The sequence below is a fragment of the Pipra filicauda genome, unplaced genomic scaffold (assembly GCF_003945595.2).
Source record: "Pipra filicauda isolate LSUMZ 115617 unplaced genomic scaffold, ASM394559v2 scaffold325_size820570_pilon, whole genome shotgun sequence".
Classification (NCBI taxonomy): Eukaryota; Metazoa; Chordata; class Aves; order Passeriformes; family Pipridae; genus Pipra; species Pipra filicauda.
In genome coordinates, this window is record NW_024104449.1 from 558072 (window position 1) to 572450 (window position 14379).

General features: G+C 36.8%; 1 protein-coding gene across 1 annotated transcript in view; it reads right to left on the bottom strand.

The window, feature by feature from the left end:
- The window catches only part of RICTOR (RPTOR independent companion of MTOR complex 2), a 76700-nt gene that overhangs the window by 18174 nt on the left and 44147 nt on the right, over window positions 1–14379 (bottom strand). The window contains exons 18-29 of the mRNA XM_027714581.2: window positions 14092–14193; window positions 11892–11938; window positions 11023–11158; window positions 10262–10461; window positions 9136–9262; window positions 6207–6371; window positions 5676–5752; window positions 5474–5552; window positions 4521–4630; window positions 1855–1942; window positions 1021–1113; window positions 110–216 (exon numbers count right to left, since the gene is read on the bottom strand). Coding sequence (XP_027570382.1) covers window positions 110–216; window positions 1021–1113; window positions 1855–1942; window positions 4521–4630; window positions 5474–5552; window positions 5676–5752; window positions 6207–6371; window positions 9136–9262; window positions 10262–10461; window positions 11023–11158; window positions 11892–11938; window positions 14092–14193 — 1331 coding nt within the window. The remainder of the gene's footprint in view (window positions 1–109; window positions 217–1020; window positions 1114–1854; window positions 1943–4520; window positions 4631–5473; window positions 5553–5675; window positions 5753–6206; window positions 6372–9135; window positions 9263–10261; window positions 10462–11022; window positions 11159–11891; window positions 11939–14091; window positions 14194–14379) is intronic.

A 14379-nucleotide genomic window follows, 5' to 3' on the forward strand; every position in this document is an offset into this window, starting at 1 on the left:
TGGTTTCCAATAAAGTCCAAAAATATACTCATGTAAACGAGGTAAAGCTATTTGAAAACTGATGGCAACTACCATCTGGAAATTTTATGTATAAATCAGACACACATACCCTCTAACAGACAGAACCTCACAATGTTGAGCAAGTGCCATTATATCCGGAATTACATTCTCCTCTTGAAGCAAGTTAAGACCCCAGTTTGATGATCCAATGTTGCCCTGGAATAAAATTTGTCAAGTAAGTTTTGATCTTGATGTGATCTGCAGCACTGTCAGTGTAAAACTTTGACATCTTTGTTTTTTGATAGAGTTTCAAACCATATCTTCTCAAAGCAACTACAAGATTTGAGCACCCTGTCTGCATCTTCTAGTTGTGCAAATCCAAAAAAAGGACTCAGCACACTATAATACCTCAATCAGCTCACAGTTACAACTACTATGTATCCCTCACTTTACCACTTCTACTACACTCTGCAGTATGATCTGGGTTTATTCATTTTATATTCCTCTTACACAGCCATTTTATTACAAGAAAGAAGCAGGTGAACAGTTGAGGTGGCAAAGCAAATTTAGAAGTGTAGCTTGGATTCACACCATTAATAGGTTTTTGCCTGTCCCAAGTACCAGGCATGTCATGACTGCCTATATTCTCATGCATCTACACTGGCAGCCAACTTTCTTCCGAAAATATGAGGGACTACCACAGTGAATACATTAAAATAAGACCACAGCAACTTGTAACTACTGGTTCCATACTAATATTGTTGCTATATATGGCAATGTGGAGGTTTTTTGTTAAAAAGAAAAAAAGACAAAGTGATTATTAAAAAACTCAGAACAAAACAAGTGCAGTGAACCACTTTCAACTCAAAGTCCAGTTATGGTACAGATTCCAACTTGAAAAAATCACACACTTTTTCACAAAAACCCTAATTCATTATTTATATGAAATTTTGCTTGGTTATTTCAGAACCAAGAGTCACAACTAAACAACTGCAAAAGGTTTGTAAATCTGTTACTAACCAAAGCCCAAAGGGCTGCTTTCAGCTGCTTAATTCCTTCCCATTTATCCAGCATTGGGGAACGAACAGTGTAACTTAGATCTGTAACAATACTCTGAAGGAGAAAAACAGAAGAAATTAAGTCAAAAATGAAAAGGAGATCTCAGTTAAACAGGTTCTCTTGCATTTATAGAAAAAGTTAAAGCACTTATTTAAAGCATGTACCCCAAGATGAACAGTGGTAATTCTGGAATTATAACCATAAATTAACAGCCGTGATAATGCAAGAAGAAAATCTAAATGAAATCACTGATTGCATGACATTATTTCAGATTTTATGAAGATAAAAGATTAGTCAAACTAACACACTGGAATATATAAGTTTTCTCTTGAACTTTTCAATGATCATAATCAAGCCCACTCTGAAAGCAAATTTAAGCAATTATGAACTTAAGGTTTTTCTTTTTATATTTTCAGAATATTCAAAAGATTCTATTTCCTCACCTCCATATTTTTGCATGCTTAAAAGGATAGGCACAGTTTTACTGCACGTATATTTGTCAATATACAATTCACAGAGAGTGAAAAATTTTTACCATTTTTTAATTGCTTTCCATTCTAAGATTTTGCCAGTCATTTTAAGAAAAATGTTACAAGGTACTTTGCTGACCTTTCAGCATCAGGAAGGAATTTAACATGAGACTAAATGGCAAACACTTTCACAACTTAATCAACAACAACCTAATCAACTTATTTTGCAATGACCATTTAAATGCCATGTCTTTCAAGACATATTTAAAAAGGGTTACAGTGATCTTTAAAAATATTTTAAGTTATAAACAATTATTATCCTCACCTGGGACTCCAATAAATGGCAGCCTGTTTTATGGTGCACCAGCTGGCCGTAAAGGTGAACTGGCAGGTACACATGTGGTCGCTGCAATCTGGCAGAAAGAGAAATCATATGTAGGTTTCCCAGCACTTATAATATTTTCTTTTAAAATAAATTACGCTGCAGCATAATGCAATGAGTTACTCTTGATTTTTTTCAAATGAAGAGAATTCTTTAGAGGCATTTACAAAGGAATTGACTATTTTGAATGGAAAGGACCTAGTCCAACTGCCTGACCACTTCAGGGTTGATCAAAAGTTAAAACCTGTTACTAAGGGCACTGTCCAAAAGCCGCTTGAACACTGACAGACTTACGGCATCCACCACCTCTCTAGGAAGCCTGTTCCACTGTGTGACCATTCACAACCCTTGCGATAAAGAAATGATTCCTTATGTCCAGTTTGACCCTCCTCTGCTTCAGCTCTGAACCATTCCCACGAATCCTGTCACTGGATATCACGGAAAAGAGATCAGCATGTCCCTCTCCTTTCCCCTCCTCAAAGTTGCAGAGAGCAATGAGATCATCCCTCAGCCTCCTTTTCTCCAAACTCGACAAATGCTTTTTAATAATTTCCAGTGTAATCTTATTCATATTTTTTCAGGAACCCAGTTTAGACTCATAGGTCTTCAGTTTTCTGGGTCTCCCCCTTATGCCCTTCTTGCAAACTTGAATAACAGTTTCTAGTCAGCAGGGACTTCCCCAGGCTCCTAAGACGTTTGATAGAGATGGGTCCTGTGACAACATCAACTAGCTCCCTCAGTACTCTGGAAGAAATCCCACTAGGCCTCATGGCTTTGTGAACATTCAGCTGATAACAGCTGGTCCCTTACAATTTTAGTGTCCACAAATGGAAAGTTACAGTTCCCATACTTGTGGACCTCCAACTCGCGACCAAGGTCTATCAATATTGCTACAGACTGAGACAAAAAACACTGAATATCCCCGTTTTTCCTTCATCCCTACAAGTCAGGTGACCATCTTCGAAAAGTATTGATCCAATGTTTTCTTCTGAGCTACTCTTGCCACTAATGCACTTAAAAAAGCCTTTCTTATTGTATGACAGAACACCGGTCAGTTTCAGTCCTGAATGAGCTCTGGCCTTTTGTGCCTTCCCTTTTGTGCCTGCTTACGTGAATCAGAGCTTTATAATCTTCCTGTGAAGCCTGACCTTGCTTCCAGAGATAATTTCATTTTCTTTTCCTCTTGAGTTCCACGAAGAGTTCCCTGTTCAGCCAAGGTGATCTTCTGCCCTGCTTGCTTCACATACAACACAATAGAATTGTCTGCTCCTGTGCTTCTAAAATGCAGTTCTTACACAGACCAGCACTCATGGAGTCCTGGGCCCTCAAAAGGGTACTCTGCTAAATAGCTCTCTTGAAGTTCCAGGCAGCAGCTCTGCTGTCCCTTTTTTCACTACACTGAAAATTCTCAACTCAACCATGTCATGATCTTTGTGGCCAAGACCATCACATCTCCCACAAGTCCTCCTGTATTCACAAACAGCAAGTCTAGGAGGGCATCTTTCCTAGCTGGTTCACTGAGTACCTGTGTATTTCCTACAGACTCTGAGAAGGTATTTCCTACAGACTCTGAGCAGGTATTTCCTACAGACTCTGAGAAGGTATTTCCTACAGACTCTGAGAAGGTATTTCCTACAGACTCTGAGAAGGTATTTCCTACAGACTCTGAGAAGGTATTTCCTACAGACTCTGAGAAGGTATTTCCTACAGACTCTGAGAAGGTATTTCCTACAGACTCTGAGAAGGTATTTCCTACAGACTCTGAGAAGGTATTTCCTACAGACTCTGAGAAGGTATTTCCTACAGACTCTGAGAAGGTATTTCCTACAGACTCTGAGAAGGTATTTCCTACAGACTCTGAGAAGGTATTTCCTACAGACTCTGAGCAGGTATTTCCTACAGACTCTGAGAAGGTATTTCCTACAGACTCTGAGAAGGTATTTCCTACAGACTCTGAGAAGGTATTTCCTACAGACTCTGAGAAGGTATTTCCTACAGACTCTGAGAATTTCCAAGCTTGCTTGTTACTGCAGTATGATATTCACAGTTGATGCCTGGGAAGTTGAAGTCTTGTGTAAGAAGCCCATAAGAACAAGATCCAGAAATTTCTCCTAACTGCCTATTGAATGACTCATCAGTACTAACATCCTGGCTGAGCAATCAGTAGCAGACACCCACTACATCTCCTTTATTTCCCATCCCCTTAATCCTACCCATAGGCTCGCAATCACATCATCACTAATTGTATAATCAAATCTCTTCCTTATATATAGGGAGACGCATCCATCTGCTCTGCACCCTGTATATCCCTCCTGAACAACCTGTAGCCCACCATCCCAGCACTCTAATCATGGGGCTCATTCCACCAAGTCTTGCTAATACCACTGATATTAAAGCTCTGGGAACTGACCAGCACTTCCAGTTCATCCTGTTTGTTTCTTCTCCCATGTTGTAGAAGTATTTCAGATAAGCTCCTAAGACCTCTGTGTTCCCAGGAGCAGTGTAAACTGAAACCCTGTCGGTATGCTCCTCCTTCATACATTCTAGTTTACAGCTTTCTTGATCAGTCCCACCAACTTATGCCTCAAGACTCACTTTCCCAAACTTACCTTTGGTTGCTCCGACGAACGTAGTTATCACCATCAACAGGTTTGCGGTATGTTGTAAGTGCTTCATTAAGTTGTTCTTCAATCAATTCAACGTACTTTAGGTTATATTCCTATAAGAAGACAAAGGTTGACACAATACATTTAGTGGTTTATGGTCTTATAGCATGATACTTTATAAGGAAGAAATAATTAAAGTGCTCCTTAAGGCTGGTTGAATTTTTTTATAATTTGAAGGTGGGGCTCACCAAAATTAATGCACTTCATACATACAATGAGTTTGCAGAGTCAACAATTGATTCCATAACCATTTCAGTGAATTTGTTAAAAAAAGGAAGAAAATACTTCACATCTGACAAACTCAAATAATCTCAATAGACCACCACGCATTTCAGCACTCCTTGAGAACTGACAGTTAAACTAGTACAAAAAATTGCCAATGGGAATAAGACCAACCACTTATAATCAATTACAAAAACAAAGTAGGGTCTGGAGAGTTTTATTCAAGTTATGGCAATTACGAATTTTTAATGGTCTTGTGTTCCTCTTTACTTCCTAAGAGAGTAAAGCAATTCTATCTTCGTGAGCTCCACATTTAACTATAATTAGCAACAACCAGAGGTAACAGCTATCTTGAAAAGTGGCATTCCTTTGCACACTCCGTTAGATAAGACCTTACAAACCAACCTCTTTTAGGAAGTCACTACACTCTGAAATATTTGCTGAAATAAAGGCCTCGGTAAATCAAAAGCCCACAGGTACAGAGGACCTACGCAACTCTAAGTCCCTGTCAACCTTTTTCAGCAAAACCGTTAAGTCACTGAGGCAATAAATATATTTGCATTAGTCAGGCACATACATTAATATACAATATTTTTAAGGATCTCTGACTTCCTAAACCCACATTCACACCATTCCCCCTCCTGATATCAAGCACACTTTCTTCTTAGCATTACCTTTTGCCACTTTTCCATCTGTTTTGTTACATAACCTCTTTCATTTAGATAAGAAAATCCCTTTGGGATGGACAGAAATCTGTAAAATAACATCAGACAGTTACCACTCTACTTTAAAAAAAAAAAAGTCACGCAATTTGAATAAAAAGGAACACTTATTTGTTTTCACGGTGTGAAGTCAAACACAGTATTCAACATTTACCTTAGGAGTAGAAGCAAACCCTTGTCACCAAGATGAGACAGAGCTGGTTTCATTTGGATAAGGGCATGAAGATTGGCCTAAAATAATTAAGAACACATAAGGAGTATTTGAGCACTATGTTATTCTGAAAACTACAATAACTACATCAATCTGCCAGCAATGAAGCAGCAGGTTTTTCACAACAGGAGGTATTAAACAGCACCAAATGTATCCCGATATTACCAATTTTAGGTACCTTTTGTCATTAAATATATATTACGTCACAAAAAATATCATTAACAAAACAGCTGAATTTGTTGCAATCCTTATTTAAAATACGCAGACTCCAGAAGTCTGCATTTCCCTGTCAATCATACTGCAGTGTTTTCATCAAAGGGGTCTATAAACTATTATAAGTCCATCAATGACAACCAAGAAAGGCAACCATAAGTAGCTTCTTACATATTTTTACTTTGCTACCAGGGAAAGGGGTGGGGAACAGACTTAAGAGTATCATACCAAAAAGAGGTCAAAAAGGGAAAGGATGCTCACCTTGTCTTCACATGCCTCATCTAGAATATCAAGTGCCTCAGAAGAAATAGTTTTATTTTTATCATGTAACTGGGTCACCAGTAACTCAATCCCCCAGTTGCTGAAGAACTCTACATTAGCTCTCAGCAATACTCGTAAGTGTTTAGTTGCATACAGCCTGCAGCTCTGCAAAGCAAGGAAAACACTTTCTTGAATGGAAGAAAAACAGTTCATGCAGTGAAATAGTTTCTACCTTTTACAAAGACATTTCAATTACCATATCTTGTAGCAAACAGCTGTGATGAACACCTTATCTATTAAAATTACAGTTTATTAGAGCTATTTCTATCTTATCAAATAGGAAAATCAAGTCTGAAATCACAAGTAAATTGGTCACTGTGAGTCTGCTTGGAAAGCCCTTATGTGAGAGCATCATACAAAGTCATTAGAATTAGCAACAAATATACCTTGCAAGTGGCCAGTGCAACAAGTCTGCAATTTTTGCAGACGACTTTAAAAATCAAATACTAAAACCTCTGGGGAACTTATTTTTATAAATTTTGATTTCCTTCCTGAAAATACTTGGTCTTCCAAACTTCTTAGAAAACCTACTATGAGTTTCTCCAAGTGTGGTGGTTTGGGCTAGGCCTTCCTTGGTGACCAGTTTGTAACCAAGGAAGGGTCCAGATTTACTCAGTATTCCCTACGATTTTTACGTAAGCCAGATTATAAGAAGAAAGGAGGAGAGGCCTTCGCTCTCTTTCCTTCCGGCGGCTTGGAGGTGCAGGTTCCCTGCTGTTGAGTCTCTCATGTTGGGGAGCGAGGCCTGGTAAGGCCTTGCCGACCTTGGGAGACTGAGGTTGCCGGCGATCGTTCCAGAGCGACTCTCGGTTGTCCCAAGGAGAATAGTGAGCTATCTCTTTGTTAACTCTTTTAGTGATATTGGGCTGCTAATTGGGATATATATATATATATTATTTTGGTTTTGTTCCTTTTCCCTTCCCCCTTCCCGTTCCCTTGTGAAATTGTATATACCTGTAATATAAGTGTAAATATATTTATATATATTTATATATATCACTTTAGCTGTCTCTCTCTCGTTTTGGGTTTTCTTGGTTGTTTTTCTCCCTCTTCTCCCTGAGGTTTGGGGGGAGGGCGGGGGGGGGCGGGGGAACTTCTTGTGGTAAGGTTTGGAGACTTGGTAGGGAGCCAGCTTCAAACCATATCACCAAGTGACAGCATAACCAACCAAGTACCCTGTCAATTTCTGTACTGCTGTTCAAAACTTACTGAATAAACAGCATAAATTGATCAGTTTATCTGTTCAGTGTGGAGAAGAGAAGAGGGTAAAAACCAGAGAGGGAAAGCCCAGTATTGCCTTTCCAGATGAAGGAAAATACTGAAATGTTTTTACTTTTGATGGGAATGAACAGGAAAACCAGTGCAGAGGACATCTCTTTTCCTCATGCATGAACTACATGAAAAACATAGATAAAGCTCTAATCTGTCAGAAGGTTCTTACTTTTACTATTACAGGGCTTTAAGACCCCTAGAAATGATGAAGCAAGTCAGAAGTCACTGCTCATCTGACTACACACAGCAGAGCATAGATACCAGTAGATGTAGGGTAATTCTCCCTCTCCCAGCCACCTATAAGGATAAAATTTGAGGTCATGAATTGCAGCACCTGAGGACACACTGGTTACTCTGCTATTTCTACCATGAACTGGCAGAAAGGCAGCTGAGGCAGCATTAATTTGTTTTAACATGAATGACCAAAGCACATCTGAAAGTAGGTTAAGATGTGCTTCTCCTTCACTGATCTGTGAGGATATTGCTCTGTAAATGTTTTTGTTGTACACAATCACCCCAAAATGCTACTCTCCCCTTCTAATTTCGAGTTGACAAGAGAAACTAATTTTTATTGTTTGGAGACACTCTCAGGGAATTAAGACTTCTGAAAGAAACAAACCTACTGGAGATTGTCTTTCCCCCTTCCTAAATATAGCTTTTCAGAAATTATGTCAACTCCCATATATTTTTATTGCTTTTAAACAGAATTGAGAACCCAATTAAAAAAACTGTAGTCAGTAAGGAGCCTCACCCTCTTCTTTCAGTGAGTCACCCTTCAACCTCAACTATCTTCATTACTTTCAGATTCCACTGTTTATCCATAAGAATCATCTTATCTTTGACAGGCTCAGAGAAATATCCTGAATTCCCTTCCCTCTCTTCCATGAGACACTTAAAGGTAGCACTTTATTCTTTCTCATATCCACTCTAGAATACATTCTGTCTGTTCAGGTGACAGAAACAACCCCCCCTTAAGTAATGAATGTTTTCCTATTATATTTCAACTTACTAATCGTCATTTCCCTGACATCAACGCTTGCTTGTCTAATAATATTACACCTTAAAAGTTCAAGAGTCTCCTCTCCCAAGTCCATGTAATTCTATTTTATTCCCACTCAATTTCTTTGATTCAAGAGAACAAATCCCAGTGACTATTTCTGGACAACCCCTCATTCCAGGAGCTACAGCTTCTGCTCAGTTCCACCACACTGAGTAACCTCAATCATTACTAAAACAGTATCTACTACCAGAAGGTTAACCTTCTTAGTAGTGCTAGAAATACAGATTTCTGTTTGTGATAACAATGCCTTCACAATTAACTTAGGATGTCTAGACAATAATGTTACACTTAGTTTATACATATTGAGACTTTAACCCCCTTCACACACAAGAGAAACCTCTAATTGAATGACTTTTCTTGAGCATAAATACGATATAGGGTGTGAAGTTCACAACAAATTCAAAAGCTAGACGAGTAGGAGTTTCATTTCCCAGAATACAAAAATAAAAACCTTCCTTAAAAATAAAGTCATACACCTTGAATAACAAAATAAATGTCTAATGGCATCTAAAGGAACATACGTTGAACTGAACTTACATCAGTAGCTGCTGTCAGGATTTTAGAAAGGATGACTCTTGCCAATCCATCTCTGCTATAATCCAGACTAGAAACAGTCAATTTTAACAAGTGATCCTGGTTCTTCAGAGAACAAAGGTTAAGAAGACTGGAGGCAGAAAAGGGAGGAAGAATAAAATTAGTACTTGAACTCATTCAAACCTGTTTATTTATTCAAGCAATAATTTAAACTTAAGCACTTTGAATTATCCTTCCATATGAGGTATAATCACAAAATTCATTATCATATGAAATGGAGTATCTATAAACTGTTATAGCTGTAAAGTCAAATGAGGACAAAATAATGCACTGAACTGTAAGGGGGTAGGGTAAACCCCAAACTAACATTTTTCTGTAACTGCTCTGTAAAAATTTTGTCAGCATACTTAGTGATTATGAGTATAGAAATTGTTCATGAAGATCTGTGAACAATTCTTCATTACGAAACGCTGTGTATAAGTTTGCCATAAAGTTAGTCCTATTAACTGCCTAGATTTTATTGTAAATCAGGTTTTCTGAAGGCAGTAAAAAGCTTGCTTTTTAATAATCGACAAAACCAACTTAGAAAAAATGGAGTAAATCTGAACACCTGCATTTTTGCTTGTAGTTTACTATATTTAATAAACTGGTATTAGTCACTAACCAATTCATTCCCAAAGGAAGGTAAATTTATCTGTACATGAACAAAATTTTGAACTTCAGAACTTCACTCAAGTATAATGGACTGGGCATTAAGTACAACACATATCAACATATTTCACAAACAGTATGATGCACGCCAGTTTTTGGTGGTTTGTGTGTTTTAGGTTTGTCTTTCTATTTCCCTACCCCTGTCTTTTCAGTACACTATAATCCTTCCTGAGACTGATCTCTGTCAGACAGGTGTGGATAGGAAAAAATAAGCTGTTTATGCCACAATCATATCTATCTGTTTATTATGACAGACTAAAAGATCCCTTCTTAAAAAAAAAGGGGGGATCTTCACCTGCAAGTAAACCAAAATAACTTCAGAGTTCCCAGCTTTCCAGATGGTGGCCCTGATGCACAGTTTACAATTTTCATAACTCTTACAGCGCAAGCACAGTTCAAACAGGATAAAAACACTCACCACTGAAACACATTACATTTTTCAAGCATTTTCACTCCGTGAGGGTGACAAGATAAAGTACCAAAAAACAGAAAGTAGTGCTGGCTAAGGGTATTTAGTAACCCATTATTTTGAAGACTACGTTCAGGTTTCATTCCCGATGAAGAGTTGAGCCAATGTACAATATCTTTAACCAATTCTTCCAGGTAACCTTGTCCATCCTAACAAAACAAAGAGGAGTAACATCTGTAAGTAACAGAACTGCGTCTCTTTTCTGTACTGAAACCCATAATTTCAAATTTCTTAAAATGTACAAGCACAACACAGACACAAAATAGAAATGCAGGCTGGTAATCAATTCAGAAGAAGGTTCAAGGTAAATAAAAGGAGTTAAGCTTGGAGGTATTTTAGGAACTAATTCTTTCTTTCCAGTAAAAGGGAAAAGTATTATTCTATGATGTTTTCCTCTGACTTGAGGCATGAAAGTCTTTAGCACAAAAGAAGAAAGGACGTAGAAAAGGAAGGCTATACATAGCAAAAATAATAGAAAAATTCCTCCAAACTCTAAGTTGTATTTAACAAAGCTGTTTTTAATAAAACTTCTACATAATCACAGTCATCTTTCTCAGTATTTTACATTGTATTTCTTATTTACACTGGTCACTTTAGATTTAAGATCCCAAGTCTCAGAAGCCTTTACCAAAAATTAAGATTTTTACTCCAAGTGGCACACAGCAAGACTACTCATTCTACCTCCAGTCCTGTAGCTGAAAATATATTACCTCTTCTGATTCAAGAAGAAATTCAGTAAACTGACAGCCCACGACAGTGAGCTGCTTTGCCTTAGCATAGTCCAGATCCAGGTTGGCATAGAGTTTGCTGCTAGGCTTGTAAAAATACAGCAACCTCCTTACAAACCTACAGAAAGTAAAAAAGAATTTGCTATTTTTCAGTATGACAAGGACAGTCTCACAAGACACAGTAATGCTGGGAGAAAAAATAGGTTACCATTAAATTGGTTTATTGGCAATAAATTTTCAAAATCTGTTAGAAGAGTGGCAGGTAACAGCAATGAGTTTATCCAGACGACATCAGAGATGCTGCTGTACTGTGTTTTATAAAGGGTTGTCTAAACCATTACTTAATATAAGCAAAGGAATTTAAAATCTCTATGCTCTTAGGAGACATAGCTCCCCTCTCATTCTCATGCTTATAATTTATTCTGCTGTAATATATCCTGTGGCAAGTTTCAAAGAATATATTATCTAGACTAACAAAGAGCTAAAAAAGAATCTTGCAACCTGAGTTTTCTCCAGCTGTAACAGTTAATGCTACCATAAAAAACACGATTTTGTGTTCTGACAGGAAATGGTCTTATTCATTCAGCAACAGCATTTTCATTCACCTAACTTAACCATTTTTGAAACATAACACAATGATTGCAAACACAGACTCTCACTTTTTGAAATCACAGTAAGCAATGTAGCTTGAGTTTTGCTTCACATGAATAAATTTTCAGTAGAGATTCTCTGCCTATCTATAGATTAAGTTTTAGAAATGTGATATATCCAAGAAATATTTTATTGCAATAGTAAAAACCATTTTTTTCAAATTTCTTTCTTCAAAGGAAGTCTAAATAATTTTTACATACCTGTGCAACTGTTCATCTTTATAGTTCCTTAGATTTATATTTGGCCACTAGAAAAACAGTAAATATAGCATTATATGAAACTTGTCCTTAATTAGTCACTAGAATTCACGTACTTCTATCAGTCATATTTACCTAATTAGAAATACAAGTTTCCTTGCACCTAACGTTACATCTGTAAAAAGCACTTATTTTATTGAAAAGCCCACACTTCCTGCTTCAAGAACTGTTTAATTTTTTCTAGAGAAGGACAAGGAATGTTGGTCACATGCTACACGTACGAGGCCACAATTCTAATGAAAACAGAAAACCATGAAAAGCTGATGAAAAATAACTAAACAATTTTGCTCAGTTTTTTCTCTGCAAATAAAAAAATCTGATATGCATAATAGGGAAATAATTTTTGGGTTGTTGTTTCCAATATCTGTAAGATTTGTTTTAAAAATAAACATTATTTTGTTATAGCTCACTTAAATTTTGCTTATTAAAACAGAATTCAAACTCCCCTGTTGACACTTTGTAAGATGCATTAAGACATAAAATGCACTAGTCAATGATCAGTAAAACTGACTACAATAATAGTGTCAGATACAGATGAGGTTGACACTTTTGTCTAAGCTCTTTTAGCAGCTTACACAGCAACCTGGGCAAGTAAAAAAGGCAGTAAGGGACCAGACGAGATGCACATAGTGAGGTGGTTAGAGAGCTAATGCTCCACAAATGTAAGAGGCAGGTGAGTAGCCACATGAGATAGCAGATTCGGAACACTAGAATCTGGATCCTGCTTGTCTAAGGACTAAAGATGGATCATTCTGATAACATTATCTCAGTTTATGCTGGTGCTGTGCAGTTTAACATGAACAGAAGTGGTTAAAAGTGAACCAGAAAACACATACACTTCTCATTCTGTAAGAACTCCCCAGTTTTGAGACATTAGCAACTGTTTGACAGAACACTAGAAAATACATTGCTGGAGAGGTCTGATACAGCAGAAAAATTGACCATTTGGTGCAAACTGCAGTTCAATAAAACTCAAACACCTGAACTAAATAAAACTTCCACTGTCAAAGTACTATATAGACTAATTAACAGTGAGGTTCTGAAAAACAGTTTCCTGATAATATCTTTAATATTGAATCAAAGGTAAAAATATCTACAACTAATAATAATAGGTATCTAGTAACCCAGTAAATCTAATAATTGCTGTAAAAAAAGCCTGGAAATCTGGTGGAGCAAAGCTACTATCATATACATATTCAGGTCTTTATACCAGAAAGATTCTTGCTCTTTCAAGTTTATCGGTCCCTGAAAGAAAGGCACAGAAATACTTAATTTCTTTTATTTTTTAAAAAAAACAAATGAACAACACAAAAAACCCCCCACAAAACCCCACATAATCTTGATTATGATTGTTACCATTAATCCTTTTTTGTACTTTCACCATCTTCATATCAACACAGTACAGACAGTAAGAAAACGTTACTCAGCTGAAGGATGGCTTTGATGCACAGAATGACAGGAGCTATTTTGGTTTGAACTATACTGAGTACTCAGAGTTTTCTTACTCAAAGAAAGCAAATTTTCCGCTTACAAAAAGAGGCAGTATCTTAAAACCTGTGCATTAAATAAATTTAAAATAATGCCCCCCCTCAGGTATTACCTTTATGTTGTAAAACCAAAGTAATTTCATAATTAACCTGATGCTACAGGAGTATTTGTATTAGTTCAAAACATTCGATGAGGTTGCATATCAATGAAGTTTTGATATGTGGCTCAGTCTAAGCATCTAAAGTTTGATCTAGAACCCATCTCTGGCTTTAACTTTCAGCTCATATAATTTAAAAATCTGCTATGAAACTGAACAAGGCAGTATCCCTCTGCAGTCTAAAGTACAAGCAGCTTTAAAGACAATATAGCTAATTCTGTAAACTTGAATTCTATACAAATAAAGATATAAAACATTTAACACATGCTTATTAAAAAAACTTGTGAATTTATCTGTAGTGTATTTTTTAATACAGTTTTGAATACAAAGAGACTACATCAGCACTGTTTAAACCTATGAGATCCTAATTTTCCCAAATAAAACAGATTATTAGATGTACTACAGAATTAATATTAGAAAGTCAAAGCTCTGATGTGAAACAGAGACTTTTTCCCAAACAATTTCTTCAAAATATTATCATGCTCTTTGTAAGCTCACCTTCAGTATGGTTCCTATTAGATTCCAATTCCAGTCAAGGTTCTCTTTGTGATTGAGAACCTGGCTGTCTCGAAGATTCATGATGAGTGCTTCTTCTGTATCCTGGAATACAGACACAAAAAGCTACAATAAGTTTCCTCACATTAATTTTTTAGTCTTGTCACATGATATACTTACTGTTCATGTCACAATCATTAAAAGGGCAATGCTTCACAATAATTTTCATTTGAAGTTAAATTGTATGGTTATAGTACTGCATTAAGAATCTAAAAGTAAGAGATCACAACT